We start from the raw sequence: 14,438 nt of genomic DNA, 5'->3' as shown, positions 1-14,438 counted from the left end.
TTTTTGAGACTTCATTTATATGAGCCATGTAGGTTCTACTGGGAACTGCATGCTAGTGTGGTCTTTTGTTACCCAGAACAGTTATCATGAGATCTACCCGCTTATCAAATTCTAAAGTGTACAGTCCCATAGAGTTAATGATAGCCACTAGAATTTTAATATATTTTAATACAGTATTTTTAAAATTAATATTTTAAGAGCCTATACAGTTTTTTTCCTGCAAAAAATATTCTAGTATTCCTTTGAATGTGAGAATAGATTACACATAGAAAACATTATAACTGAAGGTTGAAGAAACCTAAGTTTGGTTTAATTTTTTATTTTATGATTATAACGTAAGCTCCACTAAGGCAGGGTTTTATAGGCCCTGTTCTTTCAATCCCCACAGTGCCTGGCATATAGCTGGGATCACATATATCAATATGTATTTGTATTTGTTGCATGAGGATTAAAGAATTATAGCTAAGATTAAAGAGTGACTGTTGGCATTATGTCCGACCCAAATATAAAGCTAACTACTATAATTCAAGATTACCTCAGAGCTAAGATGGTAGACAAAAGGTAGGTAAGAATATGGTAAGAACTCGGTAAGAGTATAAAATTTTGGCTTAAAAGAAAAAAAAATCAGATCTAAACTGTATTTCTGATCAACAGAATTACAGTAACTTGGAAATTAGCTGACAAAATCTTATCATTTGAAGCTAGTATATCACAAACATAAAATGACAGCTTATATGTTCTGACTTTACCAGTAAAATAAATTCAATACTATTTAAATTTACTTAAAAAGTAAACTAAATCAGTAGCTCCTTGCCCAGCCAGCATTGCTCAGTGGTTGAGCATTGACCTATGAACCAGGAGATCATGGTGTGATTCCCAGTCAGGGAACATGCCTGGGTTGCAGCTCGATCCTCACTAGGGGGCGTGCAGGAGACAGCTGACCAATGATTCTTTCTCATCATTGATGTTTCTATCCCTCTCTCCCTCAAGAAAAATATATTTAAAAAAATAAACTAGAAGCACCATGTACACTGTCAAAATGAACAGCTGAATAAAAAACTGCAAAGGAGGAGGGTGAACACTTACTTTCTATTCTGTTGCTGTCTCTGATGCAAAAGTCGACGGTGCTGTGGATGAAGATGAGTGGTGTCTGCTCTAAACATTGGGGCCTGAGATCTAAGAAAAAACAGAAAAGGTTATTTCTGTTGTCCTGATGATTTAAAGTTTTCAAGGATGTTGTTAGTATAAGATAACTTTATACAGGTTCATCCAAGGGAATGTTAAAGTCTATTCTAAGGAGACTTTTTAGGAAAAGATAGCCATGTGTTCTTATGTCTTCTATAATGGCCAATCCTCAACTCCTGAGCAGGTGATCATAAATTTGAGTGAATTAACAGTAAAGCAGTATAATTCTTTTTCTCTTTGCTTCTGTCAAACAGAAGTCTCTAAATCAGTGGTTGCCAAGCAGTGGTCCGCAAACCACTGGTGATCTGTGAGGTCTGAAAGGTTGGCGACCACTGCTCTAGATTTAACGTACTTTGTTACAACCACTTGGGAATGACACTGAAAATACAAGGTGGAGCAAAAGTAGCTTTATAGTTGTTCATATGGAAAATAAAACAATAATTAATAAATAATACTATAAGAATAAACTCTGTTTCATATACTCACAACTGTAAACCTGCCTTTGCCCCACCTTGTATTATGTATATATGGCACCTCTTGGTTCTGTTTCTCTAAAGAACCCTTAATGATATATAAAGGGTGGGGCAAAAGTAGGTTTACAGTTGTTCATATGGAAAATAATATCCTATATAATAAAAGGCTAATATGCAAATTGACCGAAAAGCAGAACGACAGGTCGCTATGATGCGCACTGAACACCAGGGGGCAAACACTCAATGCAGGAGCTGCCCCCTGGTGGTCAGTGCACTCCCACAGGGGGAGCGCCACTCAGCCAGAAGCCAGACTCACGGCTGGTGAGTGCAGCTGCGGTGGTGGGAGCCTCTCCCACTTTTGCAGTAGCGCTAAGGATGTCCCCTAAGGGTTCCTGGACTGCGAGAGGGCGCAGGCCAGGCTGAGGGACTCCCCCACTGCCCCCAAGTGCACGAATTTCATGCATGGGCCTCTAGTGATAATAATAATACAATAAACAGAATAAGCTGTGTTTTGCATACTCACAACTATAAGCCTATTTTTGTCCCACCCTGTATAAGTATGTGTGTGTTTGTAAAATGAATACAGAGTGAGACATAAACTTTAGAAGAAATAAAAGAGGTGATTAATTAGGAATGTGCAAATGTACACAGGAAATATGTGACTTGAGGAAAATGTGATTTATAAGAAAGCCTGCAGACTGTCAAACATTTCTCTTCTGGTAACTTGAGGATCCAGTAACATCTCAAAATTTATCACCTGCAAATATCAAGAGACTTCCATATTAAAATACTAAACATCAATAGGAGACTCAGCCAACAATGAATAAACAAACAGTAGCATTTGTTGTGTATACCGTAAGTTTTGCACGAGAGGTCCTGGGCCAGGGGGGTGCTGCTGTGGAGGAGGTGGTGTAGCAGGAGGTGGAGCACTAAAGAAGGCACGGAAGCCTGGTGCTGGGGGAAGCATCTGCCCAACTCGCCCTTGCAGCAGCTTGGGATTCATGGCAGCAAGCGGACTACCAACAAATCCAGGGACCCGTGCAAACTGGCTGGGAGACATCCGTCCAGGCTGTAGCTACAGAGGGACAAAATCTTAGATTTAGTTAATCAGCAAGTCCCCTTGCTTTTATCCACAGAAAAGTTAATACTGTTAAGTTTGTTTGAAATTATAATGGGAAAAAAGAGGCAGTAGTGATTGATCAAAGAGAAAAAGAAAAGGTATCATTTAGTGAACTTCAGGAAAGTAAGAGAGCTCTTTATGGGTTGAGCTACTGAAGGCTTACCTGAGCTCCTCCAAGAAGCTGTGCTCTCTGGAGGGGGCTGAGAACCGGAGGGACACTAGGAGGGAAAGGGTGACCCAGTAGGGAAGAGTTCTAGGGAAAAAAAAAAAAGAAAAAAGAAAGAAAGAAAAAACATATACTATGAAATAGGTAAATCAATATAAGGAAACTCAATAGAAATGCAGAATAAACTTGGATATAAAAACTCTTAAATTGTATGCATATAAGCATAACCAATGAACAAAGACAATAGGGGGCAAGGGCATGTGCTGAGGAGTGGGAGCAACCAGGGAGAGGTCAATAGGGAGAAAGGAGACATACGTAATACTTGCAACAATAAAGAATTTAAAAACAAACAAAACAACAACAAAATGCAAAACACAGTAAAAAAAAAAAGCACTCTTAAACTGTACAGTCAAGCTGTCCACTAATGTAAAAGAGAATAATTATGTAATTACAGTATAATATAACATGAAAAAGAAAGCAGAACGAGGGACAGAGATAGAAGGTTATCAAATGATCACGCTGAGTTTAGATTTTTAAAGATAAGAACTGATGTAAGAAACAACTGAACATAATGAACCATGTCTTGTGATCTGGGGACCAGAAGATCCAGAAATTCAAGTATGGAGATAGAAAAAAAATTATGTATAATTTAAGAGAAGTCCATATACTTGTATGGTGATTAAATAGGTAGAAGTCCATATACTTGTATGGTGATTAAATAGTCTGTGATCAGAAAATACAGACTGCATTTTCATTAGGTTGTAGAGTGACATACCGGGACATTGCAGAGCTGGTTTGGAGACATCCTCTCACCATAGGGAGCAGGATAACGTGGTGGCATTGGGGGCCGAACATGGACAGGCTTCGGACACAGAATCTATGAGGACAAACATATAAACAACTACACTCAGTGAAGTCAGTTTTTCCTCCACCTACACTCCCTCCCTTCTAGTACTGGCAGAGACTTAGAACACAATGCAAAGCCCTACTTCTAAACCAATTGCTAAGGCTATGGGTTCATATACAGAACCTTTGGTCACTTCCTCTCACAAATACCAGTAGCTTTTAACTGAGGAAGATTTAGCTAATTCTCCAGTTATCCCCACCCTTCCATGCTATCTGAGGGAGGTACCAGCAGATATTCAAACTTGCAAATTCTCTCCAAAAGGATATATTTTGGTAGCAGTGAGGGAGAAGGAATGATAAGAAAGCTGGAGGATTAACTAAGTCCTATTCTGAAGCCCCTGTGATATGGCCGCCATGCTTAGCTCTTTTGTGATATACTGTGACTCCACCATTTCAAGGGATACTGAGCCTAACTAGGCCATACCAACACCACCCTCCCCCCATACCTTCCAAATTGGCCTTCCTTTTCAGCTGCTCGTTTCAGGTGGAGGAAAGTCTATGGAACAGGACTGCACAGGCTCTAGGGAAAGCAGGGATATCTTAAAGGTAAAAAGGGATGTGGACAATGCTGTGTGTTCCCACTCCCCCCAGCTTTCAGTTACCTCTCTGCTAATGTTTTGGGCAGCCAGCAAAACCCTTTAAAAAGGATATACACACTAAATGTGGTTAACTACCCTTTTCTCCCCATTTAGAAAGCAGCAACAGGAGCAGCACCAGCAAGGGGCATTAGGGAATGTGTCTCTTATTGGTACTAACTTCTCCTCTAATTGGCTATTTTTCTTTCTAATCTAATGCCTACCCAACATTTCCACCCTCTTCCCAAAATCACCAATTTCCCCAATAATTTTGCCCAGATTCCCAATATCCTGGGCTGAGTGCCTGTTAATGAGAGGTACCTGTTGGTTGAAGCTGGGTACAGCCATCTGCTTAGGTGGGGTGCCTATGGGGACAGCTCTAACAGGAGGGCTCCCAATGATAGGTGAAGTTGACCGCCTTGGTAATGCACGCTCGGAAAGGTCCCGATCATCTTCTGGGCCCTGTGGGGGCCTCTGAGGCAAGGCATATTCTAATACAGAAACCGTAGGCATTTCCTAATTAAGGAAGTAGCAAACAAAAACCAAAAAACAAAAAACTTAGTTTAACTTGAAACGTGTTAATAATCTCTATAAAGTCAAAATATCTGGAGAAATTTTAAAAAATTTTATTTATTTTTATTTCATATCCAGTAAAATTTACCCTCTTTGGTGTACAGTTCTCTGAAGTTTAATAAATGCAGAGTCATGAATCTACCACCACAATCAAGATATAAAACAATTTTATCACTTCTCAAACTTCCTCTAGAGTGTTTTTACATGCAATAAACATTAATATTTCAAGAAAAACGATTTTAAATATATTACATGTAATGAAAATTAATATTTCAAGAAAAAGAATTTTAAATGTAATACCAAAACTGTACTAACAAAATATAATATCACAAAAGTTGTGGAAAATATTAAAAACCTGCAAATAACAGGATTACTTCTATTATATTCTAAAATATTTTTTTCTTTGGCTCTATTTTGGTTCATCAGTTTACGCTGTTCATTATATTCCACAAATATAAATAAGTGAGATCATGTGATATTTATCTTTCTCTGACTGGCTTATTTTGCTTAGCATAATGCTCTACAGGTCCATCCATGCAGTTGCAAATAGTTAAGAGTTACTTCTTTTATTTATTTATTTTAAAAAAATATATTTTATTTATTTATTTATTTATTTACAGAAAGGGAGAGGGATAGAGAGTTAGAAACATCGATGAGAGAGAAATATCGATCAGCTGCCTCCTGCACACTCCCCTACTGGGGATGTGCCTGCAACCAAGGTACATGCCCTTGACTGGAATCGAACCTGGGACCCTTCAGTCCGCAGGCCGACGCTCTATCCACTGAGCCAAACCGGTCAGGGCAAGAGTTCCTTCTTTTATATAGCAGCATAGTATTCCATTGCATAGATGTACCAGTTTTTCAATCCACTCTTCTGCTGATGGGCACTTAAGACTGTTTCGAAATCTTAGCTATTGTAAATTGTGCTATGAACATAGGGGTGCATATATACTTTCTGATTGGCGTTTCAGATTTCTTGGGATATATTCCTAGAAGTGGGATTACTGGGTCAAGTGGGAGCACCATTTTTAATTGTTTGAGGAAACTCCATACTGTTTTCCACAGTGGCCGCACCAGTCTGCATTCCCACCAGTAGTGCAAAATGGTTCCTTTTTCTCCATATCCTTGCCAGCACTTGTTGTTTGTTGATGACAGCTATTCTGACAGGTGTGAGATGTTACCTCATTGTTGTTTTTTGATATGCATCTGTTGAACGATTTGAGCATGTTTTCATATGTCTCTTGGCCTTCTGTAGATCCTCTTTTGGAAAGTATCTAAGTCCTTTGCCCATTTTTTGATTGGATTGTTTATCTTCCTTTTGTTAACTTGTATGAATTGTAGAGTGGCTTTGTTGTCAACCTCTCCCACCACTCCCAAACACTGGCAAGCACTGATCTGTTCTCCAGCCTTATAGTTCTGCCTAGAAATGACTTTTCAATTAACTCAAGTTGTAAGGTGACAAATTTGAGTTACAATGTTCCCTTTCAACCTTTTACTTTATTATTATTTTAAACTTTATTTTCTGTTCTGAATAGAATTGCAGCCTTGAGTTATTCTGGTCTTCAGAAATGCATTTCCACATATGCTTGTTGCATGTAAACACTTCTTGGTCTAACCATATAATACAGATACAGCAATTAAGTCTATTGCATGCACTATAAAAAGGTTTTACTATAAAAACCAACCAATCCAATAACCACCTTAACTTTGGTAATTTGGACTTGCTTCTGATGTCACTAAGGGTGCTACTTGGGAACAGGGGAGCCTCTCTGGAGTTGGGGGACACCAATTTCATCCTGCACACTCAGGGCTCTCAGGAAGGTGGACCAGCCCGAATGCCTTTGAATATCCAGTTCACAGTGGGCCCTGTCTGGGAATCTCTCATCCTTGAGTCCTCCGCCTCCCCACTCCTAGGTTACCCTCTCCTCCTTGCTGGGCACCCCTCTCCCTGGCCCCGATCACTCTCCAGGTCACCCCCATTTCAACCTTTTCAAAGTAAAGCACAGTCAAGTCAGCACCTCCATGGAGGCTGAGGAAGTGGTACAGCTATGAGTGCTGGATGGAGTAATCGACCTAAGACTGGCAAATGATATCCAACTATATGTTTCTGCAAGGAAAGGATGACAACAGGAGCAAGCCTGAAATTTTCCCAGATGAGGAATTGTATATAAAGAGAAAATGTTTAATACCTGAGCAAGCAATGGTCCTCGGATTCGCCTCAGAACTTCAGATCCATCCCAGATGCTGGAATTGAGACTTCCTGGTTGGGGCTAACAAAAAAGGAAAATACACAAAGTCTGGAATAGTGTGGGCTCTCTGAATGAAGTACCTATTTTTGGTGAACAAAGCTCCAAAAGAGCCTCAACTGCTTGAGAATAAGAAATTATAGTGTCCCAGAGTATATATCATTCCCCAACTTCATCTCCAGAATTGTTATCAGGAATTACACTAACAATTTTCTACAGCATGGCATATGTAAATCTCTCATTATAGTAAATGAAAAGAAATAGCAAAACTCAATATTTCACTTTAATTATTAGTCTGCTACTATGCTCAAACCAGACTAACTTACTCACTTGCAAAACTGGCCTGGTCTGCACTGCCCTCATGATGGCTGGATCTTCTAATTCATTTTCAATCACCATCTTACTGAGACTTTCTGCCAGATTTTCCTCATGGTCACCCAACAAGTCCATCTCATCCCTTTCTCCATTGCCTGTTTGTTCATTGACTGCTGCCGGTAGCTTCTCTTCCAATTCAGCCAGTCGCTCATGTGCTTCTTGCCAATCATCATCTATAAGGAAATCATAAAAAAGAAATACAGTTCATATTGAAATTATAAAAAGTTTTATAAAGTTCTTTAACCAAGTGAATAATTCCAACTCCAGAAGATAGGTGGAAAGTTAAATTTCCACTCAGAGACATGAAATAAAAGTTTAAACTAAGTAGCATAATAAAGTGGGCTTTTCACTTTTAAGAACAAATAACGTATTATCAAGAATATAACTCAAGCATTTAAAGTAATAGGTTAACACATTATCAATGGTGTCCAAACTATATTTTGAAACCAATTTTGAAACTGTTAGTCTTGTGTTTCTATGACATTTCAGGCAAAAAATTTAAAGGAAAGTTACAACTCACTGCACTAGCATATAGCTTTCTCTTAGATTATAATTGCCATCTTTATAAGCTTTTGAATCTATTCATTTCATTCAATTAATAATTGTTGAGCATCTATTATGTGACAAGCAGTGTTTTAGGTGCATTGGATACATGAGTGTACTAAACCTAAGACAATAAACATGATGAATAAGTTAGATACTATATTAGAAGATGAAATGCTACAGGAATATGGAGGAAGAGAGGCAGACGGAAAACTTTAAATAGGATGATCAGAGGTACATTTCTTTGAGAGGGTAACAAATGAGTAAAAGATTCAAGAATAAGATAGTCAGGTGGATATCTGGGAGAAGTGTTCCAGGCAGAGGGAGTTGGTACTAAGGCCTTAACATGAGAGACTGATGGTCTTGAGAAAGGACCATGTTTGGACTAGAATAATCAAGGGGGGAGATACAAGAAAATGAGTCAAAGAGGTAGTAGGAGGAAGTTCCTTTAGGGCCTCTTAAGCCACTCTAATTGAAATGAGGGACCACTGGAGGTTTTGATGTGGTATGACTTTTTGAGAGAACACTCTGGCTGCTGTGTTGAAAGCAGACTGGGGGGAGGGGACAGCAACACTGGAAGCACGGAGGATTGCCAGGTGGCTACTCAGTTCCCCAAGGAAAGGTGATGGTGACTTGGACCTTCCTCTTTTATTTTAACTACTAGAGGCCCAGTGCACGAAATTCGTGCACGAGGGGGGGGGGGAGGAGGTGGTTCCCTTCAGTCCAGCCTCCCTCTCCAATCCAAGACCCCTCGGGGGATGTCTGACTGCTGGTTTAGGCCCAACAATACAGGATAGCTGGCTCCTTAACCACTTGCCTGCCTTCCTGCCTGACTGCCCCCAACTGCCCCTCCCTGCCACCTGGTCGCCCTAATTGCTCCCTTCCCCCACCAACCTGGTTGCCTCTCACTGCCCTGACCAATTTACATATTACCCTTTTATTAGTATAGATGTCTTTGCTATTCCTGCACACTACTACACAGTCTGTAGCACTGGCACCAGGTTGCTGTCTCCTTCTCTCATGCTGACACAGGATTAGTTTTGAGTTCTGCTATAGCATAGATGAGTATCTTCAGAACCCTTTATGAGCTTCCCTAGAACTAGACCTTACTTCCATCACTTCTCTAATTCCAATGCTCCTCAATCTCATTGTTCCATTCTGCTTCCATCATAAAAGCTCTACCCACTATTTTGCTCCTCTGAGATTTAAATTTAGACACCTTTCCCTCTTCATTGAAGCTTTCCCTAAATAACTTTTTCATGATAATTCTACCTTCACCTCATCTAAACATGCACTACTTTCTAATCCACAAACACCCATGTATTCTTTTGTATATGTTACATATTTTATTCTGATTTTTTTTAAAATATATATTTTATTGATTTTTTTACAGAGAGGAAGGGAGAGGGACAGAGAGCTAGAAAGATCAATGAGAGAGAAACATCGATCAGCTGACCCCTGCACACTCCCCACTGGGGATGTGCCCGCAACCAAGGCACATGTCCCTGACAGGAATCGAACCCGGGACCCTTGAGTCTGCAGGCCGACGCTCCATCCACCGAGCCAAACTGATCAGGGCTTTATTCTGATTTTAATTTTATTTTGTATGCCAATAAAATTCAACAGAGGAATAACAAGTAATTCCCTTTATAACTAACATAAAAACAAAGAATTCTCAAAAAGTGTTCTTAATGACAATCCCCCCCCTATAATATTCCTGTATACTGTATTAGAAGGAAAAACTGAAGGCATCATGACAAGAAAAAAAAAAAAAAAAGGTGCCTGATAAGTAGGGTATAATAGATGGTAACCACTTTAAAAACATATTTAGATTACTGACAATTTTTTTTAAAATATTTATTTTTTTATTTTATTTTCTTTTATTGGTTTTTTACAGAGAAGAAGGGAGAGGGATAGAGAGCTAGAAACATCGATGAGAGAGAAACGTGAGAGAGAAACGTCGACCAGCTGCCTCCTGCACACCCCCCACTGGGGATGCGCCCGCAACCAAGGTACAAGCCCTTGACCGGAATCGAACCCGGGACCCTTCAGTCCGCAGGCCGACGCTCCATCCACTGAGCCAAACCGGTTTTGGCAGATTACTGACAATTTTTAAAAATACATATATTTTTATTTATTTCAGAGAGGAAGAGGGAGGGAGGGAGGGATAGAAACATTAACGATGGGAATCCTTAATTGGCTGCCTCCTACATGCTCCACACTGGGGATCAAGTTTGCAACCCCGGCATGTGCTCTGACCTGGAATCAAACTGTGACCTCCTCGTTCATAGGTTGATGCTCCACCACTGAGCCACGGCCTGCCGGGCTTTGACAATTTTCTGAGGGGTTCATGTTCAACTTGTTTAAGAATACAGCTTGGGCATCTTTTCATGCACACACACACATAACTACTGGTATTATCTCATTCTTTTAAATCTATCTATATAAAAGGCTAATATGCTAAGTGTCCGACCATCCGACCGGTCACTATTATGTGCCCTGACCATCAGGGGGCAGATGCTCAATGTTGGAGCTGCTGTGACACACACTGGCCATTTACAGAGAAACGGCACCACGAATCTGACGCCCACAAAGCAACACTCAACTTCCCCCAAGTGGGACACAGGCCCTGCCACTACGGAGTGACAGCCCACCAAATCGCAGCCAATGCTGCCGAGACCCCATGGTGCAAAATGCGGCCCACAGCCCAGCCCAGCCTGAAAATGGTGGCTGTGGGCGCCGTGTAATGATGTCACGTAGCAACGCCCAGCTTCCTCTCCCTAGCGACAGGCCATTTAACAATAAATGGCAACGCTGACCTGGTGCCCACAAAGCAACACTCGGCTTTCCCCAAGTGGGACAAGGCCCCGTCACCACCCCGGAGCAACACCCCACCAAACTGCAGCTGCCACTGCCAAGACCCCGTGGTGCAAAATGTGGCCCACAGCCCAGCCCAGCCAAGAAATGGTGGCTGTGGGCACCAGGTAATGACGTCACGTAGCAACTCCTGGCTTCCTCTCCCTAGTGACTAGCCTTCTTGGAGTTCCTTCAGCCAAGGAAACTGACTTGCTTTATAGCCAAGTGGAAACATTTTACACTTTAACCAAATGTCTGTGAAGTGTTTTCCCGTGCCTCATCTCATATGATCCTCAAAGAAGTCCTGAAATAGGTAGAAAGGAGACTCAGTGGAATCCTATTTTCTTTCCATTAGCCAGAAAATGGATATTTAGAAAGCTTAGAAACCTGACCCAACTGAAAAGAAGAAATGGTGAACCTAAAAATGACTTCAGGTTTTCTCACTGTAATACAGTCAAACACTGTTGCAGTTAAATATTTTACCCTCTGTTCTCCCTGCATGATCTACAATAATAATCTGCTTTGTGTTGATATTTACTGCTGTGTTACTGAAAATTACCTGAAAGAGAAGTTGGGATGCTTCACTGGGCTGGGAAAAGTTTAGCTAAATCAGAAAGCAGGTCTAATTAAGCAAGTTTATCTATATATATAAAGCTCTTGCTGGCGCCAATTGCACAGGTGTGTTTCCATCTGCCATTGTCGATCGTGAATTTGGCTGACACTTCTATAATAGAGAAAGGTGAATAGCGATATTAAAATACTTCTTCTAATTAATTTCCTTTCAATGTGCACAAATTCGTGCACCAGGCCTCTAGTCCTATATAATAAAAGCCTAATATGCGGTGTCCAGCTGTCCAACCAATCAAAGTATAATATGCTAATGATATGCTAAGGCTGCTCAACTGCTCACTATGATGCACACTGACCACCAGGGGGCAGTCGACTGATTGACCAGTTGCTATGACATGCACTGACAACCAGAGGGCAGATGCTCCGACCAGTAGGTTAGCTTGCTGCTGGGGTCCAGCTGATCGGGACTGAGTGAGATGGGCTGGACACGCCCTGGAGCCCTCCCACGGTCCCTCCCTGGCTGGCCAACCTCCTGCGTCCCTCCCCAGCCCCGATCCTGCACCGATGGGGTCCCTTGACCTGGCTTGCGCCCTCTCACAATCCAGGACCCCTTTGGGGATGTCAAAGAGCCAGTTTTGGCCCAATCCTGCAGGCCGAGGGACCCCACTGGTGCACGAATTCGTGCACTGGGCCTTTAGTATTTATATAAGATTCAATTCTATTGATAAACTAAAACTAATTCAACTTATCCCCTACTGATGGAAATTTAGATTTGCAAATTCTCAATATAATGATTAATATTGTACTAAATATTATATATATCTTAATATTTTAAGCAAATATTTATGTAGGGTAAGTACCTTTCAGGGTCAGATTATAAACACTTAAAATCTGCTATTTTTACTACATAAAAAAGTATCACAAAACATTAGTGGTTCAAAAAGTGAGGGAAGTGGGACTTCCAAATTTATAACCTGGCATGATTAGAACCACTGTCTAGTCTTGGGCACTGCCATAGATTTAAATGTACTTTAAAATCCACTTTAGCCCAGCCAGCATGTGACATTAATATCTGTGTCATCTTTACCAAGGAACAGTAAACTGAGAAAGTTTTTAAAGGACAAATTTTCTTTGTAATTTTACTAACCCAGCAATGCCAAGAAAAAAAGGAAGTCTATAATCCCAAATAAGGAATGTTTTTGCAGTTATTTTCTAAATTTAAGGAGTTAATTTGTTAATAGATTGGTCCTAATGCAGTCAAGTTCTAATTTTTGTTGTTTTCATTCACTGTTTCCATACCTATCTTTACTAACTTTACCAGATCCTACCAAAAATGAGTAGTCTATTTGTCCTTAATAACTACATTTTTTTCTTTTGGTAAATCCTTACCCAAGGATACTTTTCCATTGATATTTAGAGAGAGTGAAACAGAGAGAGGTAGAGACAGAGAGAGGGAAACATCGATTGGTTGCCTTTTACATGCGCCCTGACCAGGGCCAGGGATTGAGCCTGCAACCGAGGTGCGTGCTCTTGACTGAAATTGAACCCAGGACTTTTCAGTCCGAGGGCCAATGCTCTATCCACTGATCCACACCAGCTAGGGCCTTAATAACTACATTTTAAAACACACTGATTAAATAGCCATATTTTGTGAATAGCCATATTCATGACTGTTGTGAATTGCTGCTTTTTTAAACATGCAAGCAAAGGAATCTATGCCATAAATACCATCATCATCATTTCAGGTGTTACTTGGTTTTGTGAAAAATCATCTGAAGCAATGTCAAAGATGGAATGTCCTTATTATAAGAGGGTAGCTATTTCACCCTATACCTTTTTCAAATGACCTAATCATAGTTACTTAGATATACCAATACTGGACCTCAATCCACATTGGTAAAAATGATAAACAGTAGGCAAAAGAAAAACAGAGAAATAAAGGGAAAGAGAACTGTTTTTCTTTAACTCATTAACCTATACCCTCATGTGTGCTAGTAAATTCCTCATTGCTCCCATAAACTTATACTTGTAATAATTCCCCTGAAGTCTGTCTCAGGGATATTTTAAAATAAAAACAAAATGATAAGGAAGCAGAGGTGATTTAACTTTAAGGCAATCTCAATCCCTAAAGATTATAGTAGTTATCAATAAAAGTAGGAAGGATGGGGGACAGGAGATTCCCAAAGATTGCTTTAACTGCTAGTTTAAACTAATTCCATTTATAGTTACTTAACCTCTCTGTCACTTTCCTCTCTCATTTGTTAAAATGAATATAATAATAGCACCTACCTCAGACAGTGAGGATTATATGTAAAACATTTATAATGGTGCCTAGTACATATTAAACATCTGCTAAGTGTTAAGCATTTATTTTTAGAGATTGAGTTGAGATTACTGTGGTACATTTATTGCTCTAAGACAGTGGTCGTCAAACTGCGGCTCGCGAGCCACATGCGGCTCTTTGGCCTCTTGAGTGTGGCTCTTCCACAAAATACCACGTGCGGGCACATACGTACAGTGCAATTGAAACTTCATGGCCCATGCGCGGAAGTCGGTTTTCGGCTCTCAAAAGAAATTTCAATCGTCGTACTGTTGATATTTGGCTCTGTTGACTAATGAGTTTGCCGACCATTGCTCTAAGATAATGCAAACATTTTTCCATGAGGAAGACAGTGACTAGTTTCTTAAGGAAAGGTGACATGAGAGCATTTGTAGTCAGCGACTTAAAATTAACTACTGTACTAACAGGTTTCATTCAAGACACTCCTTGAATTAGAAACCATCACACCAAAACATATGTCAAAGGTCTGACATTTTATCTCCTGGTTTAAATTCTCTATACCAGCTGTG

The 14,438-nt window shown here is 40.3% G+C and overlaps 1 protein-coding gene across 3 annotated transcripts in view; it reads right to left on the bottom strand.

Annotated features, from left to right (window-relative positions):
- Nucleotides 1–14,438, bottom strand: part of PATL1 (PAT1 homolog 1, processing body mRNA decay factor) — a 33,784-nt gene that overhangs the window by 15,110 nt on the left and 4,236 nt on the right. For all 3 annotated transcript variants that reach the window (XM_008148912.3, XM_028156652.2, XM_054724843.1), the window contains exons 3-9: nt 7,575–7,792; nt 7,188–7,268; nt 4,747–4,941; nt 3,720–3,821; nt 2,942–3,031; nt 2,513–2,733; nt 1,087–1,176 (exon numbers count right to left, since the gene is read on the bottom strand). In XM_008148912.3, the coding sequence (XP_008147134.1) occupies nt 1,087–1,176; nt 2,513–2,733; nt 2,942–3,031; nt 3,720–3,821; nt 4,747–4,941; nt 7,188–7,268; nt 7,575–7,792 (997 nt within the window). The remainder of the gene's footprint in view (nt 1–1,086; nt 1,177–2,512; nt 2,734–2,941; nt 3,032–3,719; nt 3,822–4,746; nt 4,942–7,187; nt 7,269–7,574; nt 7,793–14,438) is intronic.

The sequence above is a fragment of the Eptesicus fuscus genome, chromosome 13 (assembly GCF_027574615.1).
Source record: "Eptesicus fuscus isolate TK198812 chromosome 13, DD_ASM_mEF_20220401, whole genome shotgun sequence".
In the NCBI taxonomy this organism is placed as follows: Eukaryota; Metazoa; Chordata; class Mammalia; order Chiroptera; family Vespertilionidae; genus Eptesicus; species Eptesicus fuscus.
This window is presented reverse-complemented; position numbering and strand designations above follow the sequence as displayed.